Here is a 21,131-nt window from a genome sequence, read left to right as displayed (position 1 = left end):
GCCTGGGGCTGGGAAGGCTGCCCCATGGCTGTTGTCAGAGCTCAGCAGTTCTCATCCTGGTCAAGTGGGGATGTGTGGTATAGAGAATGAGTAGGAGTTCACAAGTGGGAAAGGCAGAGGGAAGCATAAACAACTCTGGAGAAGGTCGGCAATAAAGAGCAAGGAAAAAGCGACTGAGAGCTGAAAGTGAAATCCAGGGAGGATTTTTTTAGTTCTTCTTTTTTTTTTTTTTTTTTAAAGATCAAGGGACGTATTTAAATGCTGACAGGAAGGATTAGGTAGAAAAGAAGAGAGTGAAGACACTGGCCAGGCTGGATAGGTTTATCATGCAGGGGAGGTGCAGGAGGGAGGGAGCCCCAGGCTGGGCAGGGCTGGCCCCAGGTGGAGAAGGCCTTTCCGGCCCAGCTGGAAAGGGTCGGGGTGGCAGGCACAGCTGCAGGAGAGTTTCTCATAGAAACTGCCTAAGACTTATTGAGTGAGTAAATAAGTGTTCACAGGGAAGGATTTGCAAATATTCTTCATCAAAACTAAATGTGGCCAAGAATCCCTGGCATTTTTCATGGTTCAGTGAGGCAGGTGGGTGTGTGAGAAGTTCAGAGGAGAAGTTCAGAGCCCAGAGGGGAGACGTGGGGCTGCAGCATGTTCTCTCCATCTCAGGCACCATTCCAGGCAAGGGAACCTTGACAGCACAGCTGTGAGCTGGCCCATGACTGCCCTAAGTTAGGGGGCATCTCTCAGCCAATCATGGGCCTTCCTATGCCTCAGTCATTAGGAGTGAAGCATGACAAGCTTGTTAGGATGTGGCAGCTGCCCTGGGTGAGTGTCACAAAGACCCACATATTTTCTAGGAGCCATCTGGTTTTCTCTTGAATGCAGAGAAACTGAGGCCCAGAAGGACAGAGGACTGGTTAGAAATAGCTCATCATCTGCATAGGTGACCAAGTATATGAAATGCTTTTAAAAAATCTATGTTGTTTGTCCATTTGCACAGTGCTGTGTTCTCCCGGGGTGAAAGGGTGGACAGCTAAGACTTCGGGACTCGGGACACCTCTTCCTCTCACTTCTTGCCTCTTTCAATTGCTCATTCTATGTTTTGGTGGTGCCGAACATGTCACACCGTTTCACCCCTCCCCGTCCTGAGACACACTGTTCCAAAGGTTTGGAATACTCTTTTTTGGATGAGCATTATGGGCTGAATTGTGTCCCCTTAAAACTCCTATGTTGAAGCCCCAATACCTTAGAAGGTGACTGTATTTAGACATGGAACCTTTAAAGATGCAGTTAAGGTTAAATGAAGTCACAAGGGTGGGACCCTAATTCAACAGATTGGTGGAAAGGTCACACAAAGACACAGCAGGAAGGTGGCTGTCTGCAAGCCAAAGCCAAAGAGGCATCATGGAAACCATGCCTGTGGACACTTTGAACTTCTAGTCTCCAGAACTATGAGGAAATGAATTCCTGATGTTTAGGCCACACACTCTGTGGGATTTTTTTAAATAAAAACCCTAGTAAATAAAGACCAGAGGTCTTTATTACTTTTTTTAATAAGAGAAATATACAAATAATCATTTCTTATAATTTAAGCAAAAGTGAAAGCCCCAATCTCCCCTCTCCATCCCCTAGAGGATGCCCTGGTCAAAAGTGTGGTGGCATCCTTGAAGTTCCCTTTTCTACCTTTGCTTTCTGTATATTTGCATTTGTATTAGTATGTGACTATGAGATTAGTATGAGACTATTTGTAATTTTTCACTTAATAATCTGAGGGATTTTTTCCATGTCAGTACAAAAAGGTCTTTCTTACTGTATATATAAAATATTCTATACAGTATTTGAGAGTGTGACTGTGTCAAGGGTTACTTTAACATATTGATGGGTTATTTTCAAGTTTTCCTTTAGTGAATATCCACATAAGATCACATTTACACATGGATCTATTCCTAGAATTGGAAGAGCTGAGTAAATAGGTTAGTGCATTTTAAGTTTTAGCTTGTTTTATTTAACTTTATGATAGGCAAAACAATGATGTGATTAATAAAGCATAAGAAGATAAAAAGTATAAGTGAGGACACCTGCCAGCAGGTCCTGTCTTATGGCCTCTTTCAGAGGCTTGTTTCTTTTTCAAATGCTAATACGATCACAATTGAGTGTACAGTCCCTTTTCTTCTCTTCTACAAGACAGAGCACACTATATATATTATTCTGCAACTTGATTTTTTTTTCACTTAACACTATAACTTGAGGGTCTTCCACCATCAGCATATAAAAAATATCTTTATGATTTCTTTATAAAGATGCACAAGTGTGCTATTGTTCAGAAATATAATCTATTTAATGGGATTCCTGTTGCTCATTTAGGTTGTTTTAAATTTCTTGATGCTTTAAACAAGACTGCAATCAAAAGTTTACAGTTTGTGCATTTTAGATTTTGGACAATTTACCCCCTGATACTTTTGCCCCTTGATTCCTTTATCTGCCTGGAATATTGTTTCCATATTTAAATAGCCATCAAGTATCACCTCTAGAAGCTTCCTTCCCCCACAGTTCATCTCTCTTTGCGTTGCACTTTCTGTTCTTGGTTGCACTGATCCCAGAACATTAAAACTTATTGATGACCATGCCTGTTTTTCTCAGTGGACCATAAGCTCCTGGAGGCAGGGTCTGTGTCTTAGTCATCTTTGTGTCACCAGTGCATCGCACAGGTTTGGCATAGAGTAGGAACCTAATAAATAACGTGAGAGGCACATGGGGAGTGGGCTGAAAGACGGTCATTCTGATGTGCCCTGGGCCACTTGCATGATGCCCTGAGGGGACACGTGTCAAAGACACATGATTCAGGACCCCAGTTCTTCCTGCTTTCACTGGGCCCTTCTATGTGGTGGTGCCAGTCATGCTATGTGGCAGACTGACTGGAAGCACTTGTTGGAGCAGTCCCCAAAGAATATCTGGTGCTTCTTATTTGAACTTAACATTTAATAACACACAGGTTTCTGACGTCATTGCCCACGTTGCTCAAAGCAGCCATGTCAGTTACCCAAGGGAGGTAGATCATTTTCGATGAGCTGGCCTTACCTCGATTTCCTGATAGGAGTTGTTGATCATGGCTATTAGCATGTTGAGCAGCACTACCACCATGGTGACGTTATAAACGCCATAGAGAACGTAGCCGATGTTCTCGATGAATTTGTGGTCATATTTCAGCACCACCGAGATCACTTCAGATAAGCCAAATATGGACCAAAATAAGGTTTTAAAACTTTCTTCAACCCTACAAGAAAACAGACAGTCCTTTCATGCATTCCTCATGGGCTTACACTTTAATGAATGCTGTCCTTGACCAGACTTTAGTGGTCCCCCTGGTGTGGGGACGAGGCTTGTTGGTGGGATCTATGTTCTGAAATAATGAGATCTTCAGATTTCTAAAAAAAACTTGGAAAGAGTATAATAAATGGCAATCTCTTCCTTTTCCATTCAATCTATTTACTGGGACTCCTGGCTGAGGTATCGTTTTTATCTTGCTGTAATTAATTAAACATCTAAAATTAAACACCAGGGCTAATGTTTGCTCTGAAGCACTATCAGCTTCAGAAAGTACACGGTTCCTTCGGTAGACTCTTCAGCATCTTGTCTCAGTCTACAGAGCCCCACATGAAGGGGAGTGAGGGCTGTGACCTGGGGAGGTGGGCGTATCCACAGATGGCACTGGCTTCCTTGGGGCCTGGTATTTGCTGGGCACTTGGCTGGGAGCAGCTCATATAAGTCTCATGACCACCTGTGTGGTGGGCTCACTTTTTCCTCCATTTCACATACCTGGGGCCAGCTGCACCTATTAAGTCTTCTAAACTGGGGTGGAATTGTTAGAAACGAGAGTGTAGAGTCCACATTGTTGAAATTCACCAGGAAGCTGCACAAATCTCCCCCAGTGGCTCATTCAGGCGGATGCTGCACATGCTTTGAGGGTAGTTTAGATAAGATCTGGCTTTTAGAACATTGTTCTTGGACTCTTTTGAGACTAAGAAGTTTCTGAAATACAGTTTTAAGACTAAAGGCCAAACACATTTCATAGTCCCTATTTATGGATATGCCCATGTATCAGATTTATGACCTTGAATATATAAGAAATCTGAATTTTGCCTGGGTGGTTTAGAACATACCGATATAGATGGTACCATTCAAATGGTTAAGTGCAGTTCTTTAATCATGCACCCAAATTTTTGTTACCATTGTGAGAAAGAAAAATAACTTCTTTTCTTTTTAACATTTCAGGTTTTTAACACTCCACCCACAAAAGGCCAGGATTAACTAGATCTCAAAAAGAAAAAAAAAAAAAAAAAAGTGTCTCTCAAGGATTGATATTTATTTGACAAGATGTATAAAAATACTAGTACTTGTCACTTGAGCTAAAAATCCACTCTTGACTTGCATGAATTTACAGCTTTCCTGAGTGTGTGTGTGTGTGTGTGTGTGTGTGTGTGCGCGCGCCTAGCCAGCTGTTTGACTTGTTCCCTATGAATCCAAGAGTCTGAAAAACTGGTAGGTGAAGTTGGGTTTGTGTTGTTAGTGTTCTTTTTAAATTTCTTTTAAGGCTGTGATTTTGGAACATTTAATTTATTTCAGTGTTAGCTGGAAGAAATTTGGTTATGGGATTTGAAGTAATGACTGGGTCCCTAAGCCGTGACTGCAGAGATACAGCTCCTGATGCTGTTCTGAGATGTAGAAAAGCAGTTTCCTTATGAGATGTGGCACCAGCTTTGTGGGACATGATGCCACTTGCCGTGTGGCAAGATTCACTGAAGTACTGTCTCCTATTGCAAAATAATCTTATGGTTATCATCCCAGTGGAAGAGAACAGTGCAGCTGGAATCCAAAACCACTGGATGAACCCCAACTCCCAAACTGGTAGGGGATGGCCAGGATGTGGACTCTTTGATGGTTGTTCCCATCAGGGGAAAACCAGAGGACCCACCCTTTCTGAGAGAGGATTGGGAAGGCAAGTGCTGGCTCAGGACTCTGCACTTGCCATGAACAATGTAAAAAAAGGATAATACTTGTGACTGAGAAATGTTTTACCCAAATTCATTTTTCTTCTCTTACCTTGGAACACCCCACAAACTTTGGCTGACATGAAAGAGGCAAGCAATTATAGAACGTATCCATGGAAAACCTTCTGAATTTCGATCAGGTAAAATGGGACTGGTTTCAGTATATATATTTTTTTCTCGTTTGCTTCTCACCATGAATTTTGCCACTGAGCCCTGATTTACCCCTGGCTCCTAACTTAGGTATTCTGGGTTAATAATCAGGAGGAGGCAGAGGTGGCCCATTAAGCATTGTGTGTTGTGGAAAAGAATACTTTCAAATATCTCAACTTTCACCTTAGCTCCTCTACCTAGACCTCCAGCAGAGAACAAACATAGCTTGGAATGATGATCAGTTCTGTTTATTGCCTGTTTTCCAGACAGACTCTATTCTTTACCTGTTTCATTTCCATTCTATAGTTGAGAGATTAACCTCTGGACTTGGTCTTGACCATGATCTTTAGGAGACTCTAATTGTAAGGAGCCCAGACTCAAGGGGATTGCCAGGGTGAAAGTCAACCCCTCTAGAGCAATAACCAGTTGTGCCAGCTGGCCAGGAAGAGCTTTTGGCCAAACTATGCATTTCTAACAATTTTTCAAGCTCTGAAGGGACAGGATCTATGGCCCTTGTTTCTTCTTTTTGTTGTACTGCTGGGGATTGAACCCAGGGCCTTGTGCTTGTGAGGCAAGCACTCTACCAACTGAGCTATCTCCCCAGCCCATATTTCTTTTTTTTATGAGGCAAAATGAGTTGAGATAATAAAAATCTTTAAAGAAAAGGTGGGTGCATTGACTTGAATCACCCCAGATGACCAGATTCACCATTTGGGTCTCTTGGGTCTTTCATTTGTACCCATTCCTTGTGACATGACCATAGAAAATTAACTTGTAGATATCAAAAACATAATTTAAAAACTATAAGGCAAAAAACTAATGGAGGAAAAAAATCTGTATTTGCAAACATGAGGAAGATAATGGATGATGTCCTTAATACCTAAAGAACTCTTATAAAAATCAACATGAAAATGATAGACATAATCATAGAAAGCAAAAGGGAAGAAAAACTTTAATGAAAACTATAGTGATAAGAGCTTTATAATTAATGTGAGGTGCCATGCTGGTGTCATTTTCTAATTTTAATATGTGGCTGGAAATAAATAAAACTTGGCCTTACTCTGCTGAGTGGGAAAAGATTTGTGTTACCTTGACCTGGAAACCTACAAAAATATATTCTCAGAGAGAAGGTTGGTCCTGGCAATAAGCCACTAGTACATTTCTGATCCCAAGGGCTCAGGCCCTACAGTTGGCCCTAGTGTCCTGGGAGGTTATTATGCTCTCTGAGTTAGACATTAATCATCATCCACAATTTTCAGGGGCAATGGAACATAGAGCATGGGACACTCTTGTCACTGGGGAGATCTGGGACTGGCTTTTAGGAAAAAAGTGTCTTGGCATGGGCTTAACTGATGTTTACCAAGAAGCCACTCCTTTCACAAACTAGTTGGTTTCAAGGCTAAAATTGAGGTTATTTACTGACAGGGATGGAAGCCACTTCCTTCCACCCATGCTGCCTGCAGAGTCACAGATTCCTTCAACTGTGTCAATCACAGGAGGCTTCATAGAGATAGCTAGGAGAGTAAAAAAGGCAAAGGTGCATAGCTGGGTTCAAATCTCAGCAACATCATGCACTGACTGTGTGAGTTTGGGCATGTTACAAAGCCCATCTGAGTCTCAATTTACCTATCTGTGAAATGGGCATAATGGCACCTTATCATTCAGTTTCTATGAAAATTGAGAAACCTATGTGATATATATAATAACAGCCCAATAAATGATAGCTACTATTTTGATTCATTTGTGTATTTTCTGAATTTTGTGTACCAGGTTATGAGGATATAGTGGTGTTCAGAAAAAATGTGTTTGTCTTTTTTTAGGTCCCAGTAGAAAAGAAAGCCCACTAAGGTGAGAGAATGCTGTAAAGCCATAAGCAAGTTGTTCTGTTTGCCTCTGCCTTCCTCAGTCACACATATAACTCCTCAACTCCTTAGGTGCTTCCATCCAGGTCTGAATGAAGTTAATAATTCAGTTACTTATTGACTTCTCTGAACAAGCCTCATTTTCTTTCCTATCTGCAAAGATCATCACAAACCCTCGATTTCATGCAAATTATCCTTCTGATTTCTCCAGCCCATGCTGTCTTTTTATTTTTGGCTCTTGGCTGGCAGTGGAAGGGACTGAAGTTTAGTCAATAGGCCACCCTAGCATAAGAAGCACTCCTAATGAAGGAAGAGAGAAAAGTGCCGGTGAGTGATGTTGAATAGAACATGATTCACCCTTCTCTGACTGGGCGGGGGTGTGTGTGTGTGGGAAGGTTGGGGCTGATTTGTCATGCAGAAAGCAGGGACAAGGTAATCAGTTCTCTACCAGGTCTGTCTCGCCTGGATAATGAGACTTTAATAACAGGTTGCCTGAAGAGGCAGTTGTGTATGGGCCTCAGAGAACAAACTGATCAACAAGGCGAGGGTTTAGGGAGATTGTTATGAAAATTGCTGCTTCTTCAGAATGCCAGGACTCCCTCCCCCCACCCCACCCAGCAGTTCAGTTCAGTTACCTACCCAAATCTGCACATAGCAGGCTAAAATTAAGCAGGAGGATCAGACCTCAAAAGGCTGTTTCTTGGGTTCAGAAGATAATAGCGGCTGCTGTGCTAGAGTTCTACCACAGGGAAACAATGCCTGCTGCCATCGGAGCTGGGTTGATGGAGGAAGTGTCCGGAGTGAGAACAGATCTTACTGGAGGGCTTGTTTCCCCAGTGGCCAGACCCAGAGACCAAAAACAGTCAGATTAGGCTTGAGGTAGGTCAGGGGAGATGGCCAAACAAATAAGGAAGTCTGTCACCCTGCAGGGTTTTATCCTCTGAATCACCTCCTGGTTCTACCTTGGGTCCTGAATAAGGAGTTTGATATAGACAGTCCAGAAGGAGAGGAGTCTGTCCACAGAATCAATACCAAAGAATTGGGATTGGCGTAGCCTGTGCAGCCTGGATTCATTTACATTGAGGGTCAAACTATAATCACAGTAGCTTGGGAACTCTTCGAGGACAGAGCCTAAGCCTTCTTGTCTTTGAGACTACACACGCAGCCTGACACCCAGGAGGCACTCAGTAAATTCAATGTGAATGAATAGATCTCTGATGCGCATTTTGACTTCCTTTTCTCTGATCCTAGCTTTAATGGTTGATGAATGGGTCAGTATGTGTGTTCTGAAGCCAGGCAAACCTGTGTTTGATGGTAAGTTTTTGGCCAAATATCTTACCCTCTCTATGTCTTTTTTTCCCCTAGTGATAAAGCAGGAAAATAATAATATCTACTTCATAGGATTGTTGTGGGGATTAAACGAATTAATAGGATGCTTTTGAGTTGCATGGAATACTGTCTGGCACTTACCAATTGCACAATTAAGGTTACTAATTTTATTATTATTATTAGTATTTCCCCCCTTCCATAACTGCAAGAGGCTTTAGGATCTGACTGAAATCCTCTCGCACCCACCGTTAACTCTCAGAAGAATCCTTTACAAGTTGAAATCGGATCCTGTTCCTCCCTTCTTGGAGTCCATATGGTCAACAATCAAAGCCAATCACCTGGCTGAGCCCTCTAATGCCAACCTGGCTCCTTCCACCTTCTGGAGCCCCCCTGGGCAGTTCAGTTTCCTGTCACACTGTCACTTTAAGGAATGACAATTTAAACTGTATTTCTACCCCAGAATTGAATTTTAGTGAAAAAAAAAGGTAGAAATTTCTTTCCTGTCAGGCTGCATCTGAGAATAAGATGGAGGATGTGGGGAAGCGTCTGGAATGTGCCAAGAGGCCATCGTTCAAAGGAGCATGTTTTCTGTGTATCCTTGGGTCTCTTTCCTCAAAGCTTTGTGGCCTTTCAGCCTGGTTCAGAGGCCCAAAGTTACCAGGTTTTTCAAATCCATGTCATGGATAAACATGAGAAGAACAAATAAGTAAGCATTATATGATAGGAGAATGCTGTAACAGACCTTATTATTCTTCTGAAAATTTACATTTGTATTGTTTATTAGAAAGTTATACAAAGATAAGAACTTATATTACATCTAAACCACTTTGTTTTGGACACATCAAAGTCATTTTCATTTACCCAGTGTCTCTGGGCCTGACCTGGGCCCTATCATTGACCATGTGGTGTCCTTCAAGTCTCTGAATTTCTCTGTGCTAGTTGCTCTGCATGAAATGGGCTCAATAAGCCCTCATACCCTCAAACACCTTTATTAAAGTTGTAAGATGAAAGGTGGAGATAACTTTCACAATGTAAATAAAGTATGATGATAAAACCTGGCCTGTGGAGCTTCTGTATCGGGATGCCCATGTTTCAACACTGACCCAGGAACCTGGGAAAATCTGTCCTCTGTGGGACCCAGTAGGTTGATGCCCTTCCATGTTCCCCACCTACGAGCACATTCAGCATGCTCTGCACAAAGACAATGGCAGTCAGCCAGGTCCTATGTGCCATAGGGTGACCTATCCCTGGCTTCTCTTAATAGGACATTGGTTTTGGTGGGTTTTACAACATAACTCAGCCTTGGGTGCCACAGCAGGACACCCCTGTGTGTCCAGATCCTTGCACTGTATCTCCTCTGCATGCCTCCTCCATCCATACGGCCACTCCCTTAGTGCAGCTGCACATCCTCTCTGTGGCTCCCTGCCAGAGCCTCCTAGCTCAGGTCCCTCTGGAGTTGCCCTTCTTTCAGGTTCCTTTATTGCAGAATGTCTTCTCTGTTACCATGCCTCTTTCCTGTGATTATGTGATGAACACCTGTCTTTCCAACCGATCTGCAGCCATCGTGATGAAAGAGGCTGAGGCTGTTCTAACCACCTCATCCCCCTTCAAACCTGTCCTTCACACAGTTGCCACAGCATTCTTCCTCAAGGTTTCTTTGAGCATATCTTCTTCCTTTTTAAAAGGCCTTAGTGGAGACTATAAAACCTAATTAGGACTTAGCCCTCCACAATCTGATTCCTTCTGGACTCTGATTTAATCTTCAGCCATCTCCCCAAACTCTTACCTACTTGTAATTCCTCAAAAGTGCCCTGCATAGGCTGGAATGCCCTCTAGTCATCCTCTGAAACCTTCCTAGGGCCACCCCTTCCATGAAGCTGTTCCTGGCCCTTCCAGGTAGAGTTCAGCCACTCCTCACCATGCTGTCATTTGCAATGGTCACATGGTGTCATAGCTGCTAGCTGCTCCCCTCCTCCCCTAGTTTCCACTTGTCTACAAGTTCTCAGAGGCATAAGGAATCTCTTATTAATCTTCATGACTCCAGGGCCCAACCCAGGACTTGGCATAGAGTGGCTGCTCCCTAAATGTTCCTAAATGAATAAACTCACCTTGGAGTAGAGGGCTTGTTTCACACGGGGGAGAATCAGAGGCTGCACAGTTAGAGCTGAGATACGTAGAATCATCAAATTCTCATCAATAATCAAATTCTGGATTGAGCACCCTATTCTTTAGAATTTAGTACCACAGGAAAGTGATCCAACCTTTAAAGAGACAGGGCCTTCACCTGAAAAGCTCATGGGTATGGGGTTCCCACTCTTGTTAATTTCAGGTCAGAAGGTGGAGGATAGCCTTGAATCATAAAAATCTGGGTTGGATTCTCTTCCTGGCTCTGTGATCTTGGATTAGTCCAGGATCTTTATAAGCCTTGATTTCTGTAGTGGTATCTATGTCATTCCACAGCAGGGATTAAATGAGAGGGCAGATCTTCAAGTGTTTGTCGTAATGTGTGTTCAGCACATGGTATTTATTATTTGTATTCCTGCCCCTCACTGCCTCCACAGGGACTGTTTGGAGCCTTGATTTCTCTGAACCAGGAGTATGTGAGGCTCAATCTCCAGACTTGGACAGTTGGTGGCAGGTAGAACAGCATTAGGGTGGGGAGGATGTATGTGGACAGGATCTTCAGGATTCTCTTCGCCAGCCCTATACCCTTCAGTATCACTGGAAGGAGATGGAGCTGGCTTTTCTGTGACCTGGATAGGCTAGGCAGGGCTGGATCAGTGCTTTCTTCTCCTGGTGGTATATGAATCCCTTTCTTTTACAGTGGGGAAATTTTCCATAACTGTCATGGAAAATAGAAGCTTCTAATTTTGCCTAGCACTGCTGAAACTCCTTCCATTAAAATAATTCCTGGGGAGACAGAACAATCTTAAGAGAGGTATTATTTTTGATTAGAAAAGTGTCAACCCAGCTCTGCTATGAAGCTGACTCCACAACAGTCTATAGAAAAGGTTGTCTGGGATCATCTTTTGAGGGATGGAGCCCACATTTAATCTGCAATCAGAGTTAAATGGGGGAGGCCATATTCACCCACAGGGGAGAGCAGGAGCCCACCATGTGTTCTGTTGGCAAGTTCTCCATTTCTCTGCTTTGGGTCACTTTATTGCCCCTAACTTTTCCTATTTTTCTTGTATTTGTTTACACATAATAACATTTCTGTCAAATGCTGGGTTGCATCTATGACAGTGGTCACATATAGCCTAGGTGTATGGTAGGCTGTACCATCTAGGTTTGTGTAAGGAAATGATATATTAGCACAGTGATAAAATTGCCTTGTGTTGCAATTCTCAGAATGTAACCTTGTAAAGCCATGTGTGACTGTATAAGGAGGGCATTTATTCTATGCATTTTCTCCCAGTTATATTTCATCTATGAGCTAAGGACCTTGTTTCTCTTTTTCTAACACCATACTAATAGTTCTGGGACTACGAGGTTTCCATATAATCTCTAATCAGAAATTCCTTGCTTTATGGAATATGTGCACTTCAAAAAAGTTGCCTATAAAACAAACATCCAAAAAGCAAATCCTATTTCTCCACTCACTTCCACGATATAAGCAAAACTATGTCCCCAAGAAGAATGAAATTCCTAACAATCTGAACTGAGAACTTAAAAAAAAAAAACTTTTCTACTTCCTCATCCACATCTTGGAATACTTTGATTTTGTACTCTGAGAGCATAAAACTGATCTGAACACCTTGTCTTCCTCCCCTTTGGTCATTTTCAGTTTGTAATAGAAGTGGCTTGGAGATAATGAACTGCCAGCAGGTGTGCTATTTGTCATGTCCAGACAGGTTCCTGCTCACCAACTAGGGACCCTTGTCTCCAAGCTCACCCACCAGCGACCTTTGTATCCACTCTACTCCTTCCCTTCAGGCCAGCCTCTCTCAGGGAAGTGCCTGTGAAAAACAACCCAGACCTTTGGGAGAATCTTGGTTCTGAAGTGGAAGGAAGATGAGAAACTGAGAACCACTTACAGGATCTGACTCGAGGGCTCGGTCTTCTTGGATCTGGCTATCTACTCAATACCTTATGCTTAAAAAAGTCTGCCTGCATGGCCTGAAATCCTACCAAATAAGATAGTCACTTAGGTTAATGAGTTTCTTGCTTTTGAGATTCACAGATGTACAGTGGCTGCTATCTCCTCAACTATGCAGTGATGAAGTTGGATCAGATCCACATTTCTTATCCTGTGATCCTAATACTACCTGTGCAGAACCCTGCAGAGCCTTTGTTAATATGGATTTCTTGGCCCTACCCTGGAACTACTATAATTAGATGCTAAAAGTTGTCCCAAATTTTTCCACTCCCCCCACCCCAGTTGATTCTGGTGTGGTTTGAAGACCACTGACTTCAGTTAAGGGTGTTCATGTTGTTTTTATTCACACTTTTGGGTGAATCAGTTCAATCCATCCATTTTCTTCTAGCTCCTTTACTGAGGTCTACTGGATGGAGGAAATGGGATTTTTGAATGTAGAGAAGGAGTTTTGTGACTTTGAAGTGGGAATACACTGAGAGTTAGTGCAGGGCTTTATTGAGGGCTGGAGGTTACAGTTGGTAGAAAAATTTTATTCTCCTTACCTTTCCTTTTGTCTCAGACTATCTGCTTTACCCTCTGCCTTACTACATCTTGGTAAATCTCTAGTGGTACTGACTTTGGTGACCTGACCTGGGACCATACTCCTAGAGCAAGAAAGGCTCTTTTTGTCTGTGAGACAAAACTCACAGACAAAAATCCCAGATAGATTCCTAACAGCTGCCTTTAAATTTTTTTTTTAATTTTAAAATGTTTTTATTAGTGCATTATAGCCATACACAATAGTGGGGTTTATTTTGACATGATCACACATACATGGAATATAATTTGTTTCCTTTCAGTCCCCAGTGCCTCTTCCATCCCTTCACTTCTCCCCCACCCCTGCTCTACCTCTTCTACTCCACTGTCCTTCTGGCCTTCCCCTCATCTATTTATTATTTTTATATATTGGTGCTTCCCTATGGTACAGTCACACATGCATACAGCATAATTGGGTCAACATCATTTTGCAGTTCCTCCCCTTTCCCATCCTTACCTCTTCCCACTCAACCCTGCTCCTCCACTCTACTCTACTGATCTACCTCCCATTTTTGTAGTGGTCCCCATTCCCCACTGCCTTATTTTGCTCTAGCTTCTGCATTTGGCCTTAACTTTCTGAGTCTGGCTTGTTTCACTTAGCATGATGTTCTCCATCCAGTTCCATCCATTTACCAGCAAATGCCATTATTTTGTTCTTCTTTATGGCTGAGTAAAACTCCACTGTGTTTATGTACCACATTTTCTTTATTCATACATCTGTTGATGGGCACCTGGCTGGTCCCATAACTTGGTTATTGTGAACTGAATTGCTATAAACATTGATGTGCCTGTATCACTACAATATGCTGATTTTAGTTTTTCTGGATAAATACCAAGGAATGGGATAGCTGTGTCATATGGTGGTTCCATTCCTAGTTGTTTGAGAAATTTCCATACTGAACAGCTGCCTTTTAAGTGGATTCCTGAACAGCCTTTAGGAATCCAATTTTCCCTTGAACACAGCCAGAACAGAGATGGGGGGCAGGTGGGTTGGTTCAGAGTGGAGGTGAGGGGATTCCTGCAGTGTATTGCAACCCACATTTCCCTTCTGTAGGATCGAGTCTTCTGAATCTACAGAAACGGATGAGAAGAGCGCTCTGCCTTACCCTGCAAACTCAAAATTTTGTAGGGAGAAGGCCACTTATGTGTGGGTGGGCAGGTCTGGTTTGCTCTGGAGCAGGCACGCACCTGAGTGGGGTCTTCATCATCAGCATAGCTGCAGTCAGCAGAGCTTTGAGTTCCCTAAGGTACAAGTCTTATTTATTCTCTCATGGCTTTTTTATTATCAAAGATCTCCGGGGGGAGGGGGTTGTGATACACTCCAGAAAGCAGTCAAAAGGTAAAAGATGACATTTACAAAAATCCATTCTTTCCTCTCTCCACTTCAATGCTCTATTGACTTTTCCTGTTCAATCAAATCCTATTTACAGCTACTCATCCCATTTCAGGAACTGCCAAGGCAATGACTATCCTGTTTCTTTTTCACTGCACTTGCCGCTCCCCACATGTACCCATCCCCATCCTGGAAGAGCTGGGGTCCTCTTTGTTTGGGTCCCTCAAGTCTAGAAAGTCTTAATTCCATTCCAAGCACAAGGGAGTTTCCTTTCTCCTGATTTTACTTTTCCCCATAACTTCCTGACCCAGAGATCCCAGTTCAGGCCACCTCTCCTTACTCTCTCTACAGATAGCTAGGTTACATCTGGTTGAGAATTATGGCCAGATCAGTCCTATTCATGGCCTTCTTCATGGTCCTGTGGGTTCATATGGGTTCCCTGTAAGGGGAGGAAATAAGGGCTGCACAGATCAGCCAGGACAGCACAGATGGGACAGGTAACCAGATGCCTAGTCTATTGCTTACCTGGCTGCCTTGAACCTGGCTTTATTTTTCCTGTTTATTCCCTCATTCTTGCTCATGAAGCATTTAGTGGGAAACTACTCTGTGCAAGACACTGGGCTAAACTGGAAATGGGAGGGACATCAAGGCCTGACCACAGAAAGCAAGAGCCTTGTTTCCCAGGCTGTCAACTTCTTCATGTCCAAAACAATGCATCTTATGTCAAGGGGATGTGTTTAGCTCTCCTCTAGCACATCTAGAGCAAAGTTACTTGTGGAGAATTTAAGCTTATTCCCTTCCTGCAATAGTTAGCTGCTGAGTACTGCAGTGATATAAAGTAGTCCACCTAAATCAATAATGTGCTTAGCCTGAGCTGGTGGACAGGGTGTCAAGTAGGCCACTATCCACAGAGGGTCCCATAATGCCAAATTGGTACCTAGGTGTCTCTGCTGTTTGTCTTTTCCCCAATACTTGTCTCCATCTTCATTATCATCAGTACCATTTGTTAAAGATTTGTGATAAGTCAAATCCTGTATATGTCCCATTTCTTCTAATCCTGTATGGATGACTCTCTTAGTATGTTTTATCCTTCCAGAATTGGAAAAATCAGGGTACAGCACTTACCCAAGACCACATAGTGAGCAAGAGGCAGAGCACAGACTGAAACCCAGTCTGTCTGCCTTTTCTGTTGTTAAGGCTGCAACATAGCCTGTGGCACCTTCAGAGACATTTCTCATGACTGGGCCTGGCATAAATTCTCTGTGGACAATAAGCTAACTTCTTTTTTTGCCACAGATAGCGGTAGCCTCTGAGGTTCAGCATGGAGGGCCACCCATCCAGTAGGGTAGCACAGTCCCTGGTTCTGTGCTGAGCAACATGACACTCACTGCACTTGGTTCTGAGACACAAGTATCTTTCCTTGATGGGAGATTTTTCCAGAAGCTGGGTAAGCTGAGGTCCTGTTACAAGGTGGGAATTGCTCAGGGTGCCTGCATGACTAATGCTTACAGCCATCTTTAATAACTGGAATAAAGGAAAACTTAAATGTCAGACCACCCAGGGTTTCCTGGGGTTAAGTGTCAGGAAGTGCTTAGCCTGTTGGTCCCAGCTACTGCACTTGTGGTTGGAGTCCTCACTCTCTTTTCAAGATTCTGGTAGGAGACTGATGAAGGCAAGGAGAAGTTGTGTAACTGGGTGGGTCTGTGGAAAGACTAAGACTGGAAACTCCCTGTGTTCAGGCACTTTACATAAACTGCCACATCATCTATCCATGTAGGTATTTATAAAGATGGGAAATCCTATTTCCATTTTACAGATGAGTACACAGGGCTCAGATAAATCAAGTGATTTGGCTAGAAGTCATCAGCCAGTAAATGCCTGTGTCAGAGTATACATCTAGCCCTGCCAGATCCTTTCAGACCTGGCTCAGGCCATGAGCACAAGGGAGTCAACTGATTTGCTGCTATCTCCTGATCTTACCCTTACCTCATCTCTTACTCTCTCTACAGATAGCTGGGTCACATCTGGTTGAAAATTATGGCCAGATCAGTCCTACTCTAGATCATGGGCTTTTTCATGGTCCTGTGGGTTCATTCAGGTTGCCTGTAAGTAGAAGGAAGAAGGGTGGCACAGATAAGCCAGGGAAGGGAAGGTGCGACAGAAGCCCACATCACCAGATGTACCATCAGCCTGCTGTTCCCCACAGAGAAGAGTAGTTTTGGATTTTTGTGGGCACAGGCTTAGTGAGCTCTGTCTCATAGTGTTTGGGTGCCACTGTGCTGCTTTGTTTGCTTGGCTGGCTGGAGCCCCTCAGAAGCAATTTCTGAACCCTGATGTCAGAGCCTTACCTCTTGCCCAGGCCACATGTCTCTTGGCTACCTTTCCTGGGCCTCCTCTCTGGCTGCAGGGGCACATGATGCTGCAGGACTTGCTTGGTGCCCAGGCATGGGCAGTGGTGTGCCCAGCCAGGTGGGAAGAGTTGCTGACCTGTGCCAACTTGCAGATCTACTTCCCATGCTGTGTGTACATAGCTTCCCTAGGGCTTCCCTGGAAGTGTAGGTGAGTTCATGAATCTGAGTCATGAGAGACAGCAGATAGTAAAGATCTGACTGGTAAGTTCTCTTTCTCAACCTGATGGGTTATTCTGATGCCCCTTTCTTAGTACACAGCAGGTACTGAAAATGCTTGTTAAGTAACTGAATGAACTCCTAACCACAAGTTCAGAGAAGTCACAAGTAGGAACAAATGAGATCTCACAGGGACCAGGAATCTGCAGGATCTTGCCTGAAAAAATATTCTTGGGTTTTATTCCCCAGGTAGTCTCCCTAGCAGGGTCCATCATGCCCAGGTCATGTATTCTGGCAGATGGTGCTCAGGGCAGCAGCCTGTATTTGCCTTTCCCATACCTTACTTCACATATTGCCCACACAGTGAGACCTTGACTTTGTCCTTGCTCACCCTCACATTTCATATTTCATACTCTCCTCTCATATTCACTTTCCTTTCCCCTTCAGTCTTATTTTCCTTGGATTACAACTCACTTCATCTAATAAAGTGCAGGCATGCATGTTTTGCCCAGGGTTCTGTTTTCCAGGCAACAGAGGCAAGATGATGATGATGATGATGATGATGATGATGATGATGATATGATGATGATAATTATAACAATAATATCAATTCCTCTCATTTACAGAGCTTACTGTGTGAGTTATATCATCTCATCAAATCCTCACACTACAAAGCAGGTATTATTATTATGTCCATTTTAAAGATGAGGAAATGAAGGTTCAGAGGAGTTAAGGAAGGTGCTCATGGCCATACAGCATGTAAGTGGCAAAATAAGGATTTAACCCAGCTCTTCTGTTCTTGCAACTTTAGAACCTGAACTCTAAGCTACCCTTGAATAAAGCTATCTTTAATCTTGAGAAATACCAAAGAAACCTGAGTTTCTGCAAGAAACCACTTGCAAGAGACTCCCAAGGATTCCCAGGAAAGCCAGAGAGAGCCTCAGGGGAGAGCTCTGGGATACTCACGTTGTAAACGCTGGGTTGTACTTTGCACCTCGGTAGTAAGAATATAGGTTGAACATCCCAATCATGAAGGCCACAAATACCATAATGAAAATGACCATGAACTTGAAGATATCTTTCACAGTTCTCCCCAGGGAGATCTGCAGAGGCCCAAAGCTCTCGTTGGCTGGCAGGATGTACGCAATGCGAGAGAAGCTCAGCACGACCGCTATCGCATACAGCCCTTCCGATATGATCTGGGGGTCTGAAGGCCACCACTTGTCCCTGGCTAAAAGAAAACAATCTGGGTTACTCACTGGGGGATAGAATCTGCTCTGGAAAAGAAACCAGTTAGGCATTTTCAGGAGTCTCCAACCACATGACTTGTCATTCCTACCCTGCCCTAGATTAATCCCAGTACACAGAACAGAGGGTACCACCCTCTCAAAACGTGCTGGTCCACTGCCCAGAACACACTTTCCTCACTTCAAGGTCTGATTCATTCCCAATCATCCTTTAAGGATCTGCTCAGGTGTCACCTCCTCCAGGAAGTCTCCCAAAGGCTGGATGGGATCCCTATTCCCCTGTCTGCTCTCATGGTATCCTGTGCACACTCTGGTCATGGTACTTGCCACACTGCTTGCTATTCTGTCCCCCTTACCAGTGTTTAAGCCCCACATCTAGGCACTGTCCCACTCACTAGGGGAAGTAGCAGGAGGAGGAGGTGGCACAGGAGCACCTATGGCAAGGGTTTGGAGTCAGTCAACTGATTTTCTGGAGCCTGGTTCCTCTTATCTGTACATTAGGGATCATATCAACTCACAGTACTATGAGGAAGATGAAATAAAATCTGAAATGCAGTACTCAGCACAGCACCTGGCACACAGTAGGTGTTGATGAATGCTTGTTAAATGACTAGATGAATACGTAAGCACAAGTTCAGAGTAACCACAAGTTGGAACAAATGAGCTCACATAGGGACCAGGAATCTGAAGGATCATGCCTGAGACAATACTCTTGGGTTTTGTTCCCAGGTGGTATGTGCTGAGGATTTCGTTTCCTGTTTGAGTTAAGGCCCCCAAAGTGGTGACCATTCAGGCATGTTTGCCACAACAGCTATGTGTTCTGGGTGGGTAAGAGTGCTAAGTCCAATCCTGAGCTGGAAAGACTTTGCTGGCAGTCACTGGTGACCATCAGTGCTTCAACTACCCTTTGGGCATTCTTGCAGCAGACCAAACCTACAATTGCTCATACTACAATTCTAATGCCATGAGAAGCAGCATCTGTCACCAATCAGCTGCCTACTATGTGCAGGACACACAGCCAATCTCAAGCGAGGGCAGCACTTCCCTCCCAGGAGAAGTGTGTGGGGCTGTCTGTGGTCATTGCAGTGACTGGGTAGGAGTATTACTGGGATGCTTAATATACTGTGGTGCACCAGACGGTCCCGCACCATGGAAACTGCCCTGCCGAAAAAGCCAATAGTGTCCCTGTTGAGAAATGCTAAGTGAGACTTAAATTGAGAAACATTGAGAAACCTAAATTAGCCCTTACACTTACATTAGCTGTAATTTTCACTACAGCCCTGTAGAGTAGATATTATTATTGCCATTTTTAAGATTGGATTTGGGGTATGGGGTCCTTTTCAGAGACTTGTAAGTGCAGTTAGCAAGGATATTGCACAGCAATTCCTGGCACCCCAAGGGAGATGGAAGAGGAAGAATTTTATTCTTTATTTTCAAAGCTAGATTCTGTTAAATAATTATAATAATGGAGAGCAAGTAAGAAACCTTTAATAAGGAAAGCAGGACCACAAAGTTTCATGTAGCACATTCTAAATTATATTTGGAAATATAACAATTGTATAGACTCTATGTTCTCATCAAGGTCATACTCAGAAGTTCATGAAAGACAAGTAAGGAGAACAAATTATGTGTTTTCCAATATATCTGTCACCCTCTATGGATAAGTAACACATTTGCATAACATGAAATAGGATGTGACTTCTTCTATTAAACAGACACTAAAAATAATTTTTTCCTGCCACCTATAATTTACCATCTTCAACCTCAGCTGTAATAATACCACACCAATAATCTATTAAGATAGATTTAGCTGTTGTCAGATTCTAGTGACCAGGTCAGGACTTTTAGTGAAAAATAATCTGCTTGGAATGACTTATAAGAGTTGTGATGGGTGTAAAACAAACAGCACTGTGATGATTCAGACCTAGGGAATTTCATCTTGGAGTTGTTTCCATGAGAAAAATGACTTTGACACAACCTGAAAAATCAGGGTCTGTCTATATGGGGTTGTAGAGGTTGGAAAGAACCACTGGTTGTCTGGCCACAAGGGGGCTCTGTTCTCCCATAACTGGAGCACAAGGGAGCATGGAGAAATGCAGATAATTTCCAAGGGCAGAGGGTGAACCACAAAAGCAAGGACAATAATGTGCTATGCTCTGGGTTGTATGAGACTTCATACAATTCATAAAGGAATAAAAGTCACAAGTGAACAATACTGCAGCCTGAATCATGGCATTAAGAAACGTATCTCTCATCTTTCCTTGATGAACTTTGAGCAGTACTGAGGGGAAAACATACAAGCTTATTGTGCTTTAAGAAAGTCTGAGTTTGCCAAATTAACAAATGGTGGTTTGTGTGCGTGTCAGGGGCATGGGTAGTGGAGGGGAGAGTAGATGATTTGTAATAATACAAGACTCTCCATTTCTCAATGGGGGTTTTCCTATCAATTTTGCACATAATACCATCTATGTTGATAGTAAAGAGCAAATCAACTTTCACATTAAGCGACAATCCTCTACAGATCTTGCTTTACCTGATCATGAAGATTTTGTAGGGACAACAGCCATTTGGTTTCATGTCACAGGGACATTTGACACTTACACCCTTCAAGGTATAGCAGCTGCCATTAAGGAACACTTATTAAGCATTCAGCTACTTTTTACTGGTAACAACAAATAACTTGTTCCTTCACTCTCTCATCTTTCTCTTTCATCATGGAAAGTACAGTGTTTGAGCAAGAAAATGACCCAAGAGAAAGTACTGATAATGACTACTACCATTTAGTGAAAATTTAGTATTATCAGGACATGGGGCCCAAACTCTTCACAGGTACTATTTAATCTTCAAAACAAACATTTTGACATAAGTATTATTATCTCTGTTTTACTTATGAGAAAATGGTAGCTCAAAAGAGTTAAGTAAACTCATG

The 21,131-nt window shown here is 43.0% G+C and overlaps 1 protein-coding gene across 1 annotated transcript in view; it reads right to left on the bottom strand.

Annotated features, from left to right (window-relative positions):
- Positions 1-21,131, bottom strand: part of Trpc7 (transient receptor potential cation channel subfamily C member 7) — a 145,260-nt gene that overhangs the window by 14,292 nt on the left and 109,837 nt on the right. The window contains exons 8-9 of the mRNA XM_047554779.1: positions 17,922-18,186; positions 3,070-3,265 (exon numbers count right to left, since the gene is read on the bottom strand). Coding sequence (XP_047410735.1) covers positions 3,070-3,265; positions 17,922-18,186 — 461 coding nt within the window. The remainder of the gene's footprint in view (positions 1-3,069; positions 3,266-17,921; positions 18,187-21,131) is intronic.

This window comes from Sciurus carolinensis, chromosome 6, assembly GCF_902686445.1.
Source record: "Sciurus carolinensis chromosome 6, mSciCar1.2, whole genome shotgun sequence".
Taxonomy (NCBI): Eukaryota; Metazoa; Chordata; class Mammalia; order Rodentia; family Sciuridae; genus Sciurus; species Sciurus carolinensis.
Note: the sequence above shows the minus strand (reverse complement) of the source record. Positions and strands in the feature narration are given on the sequence as shown.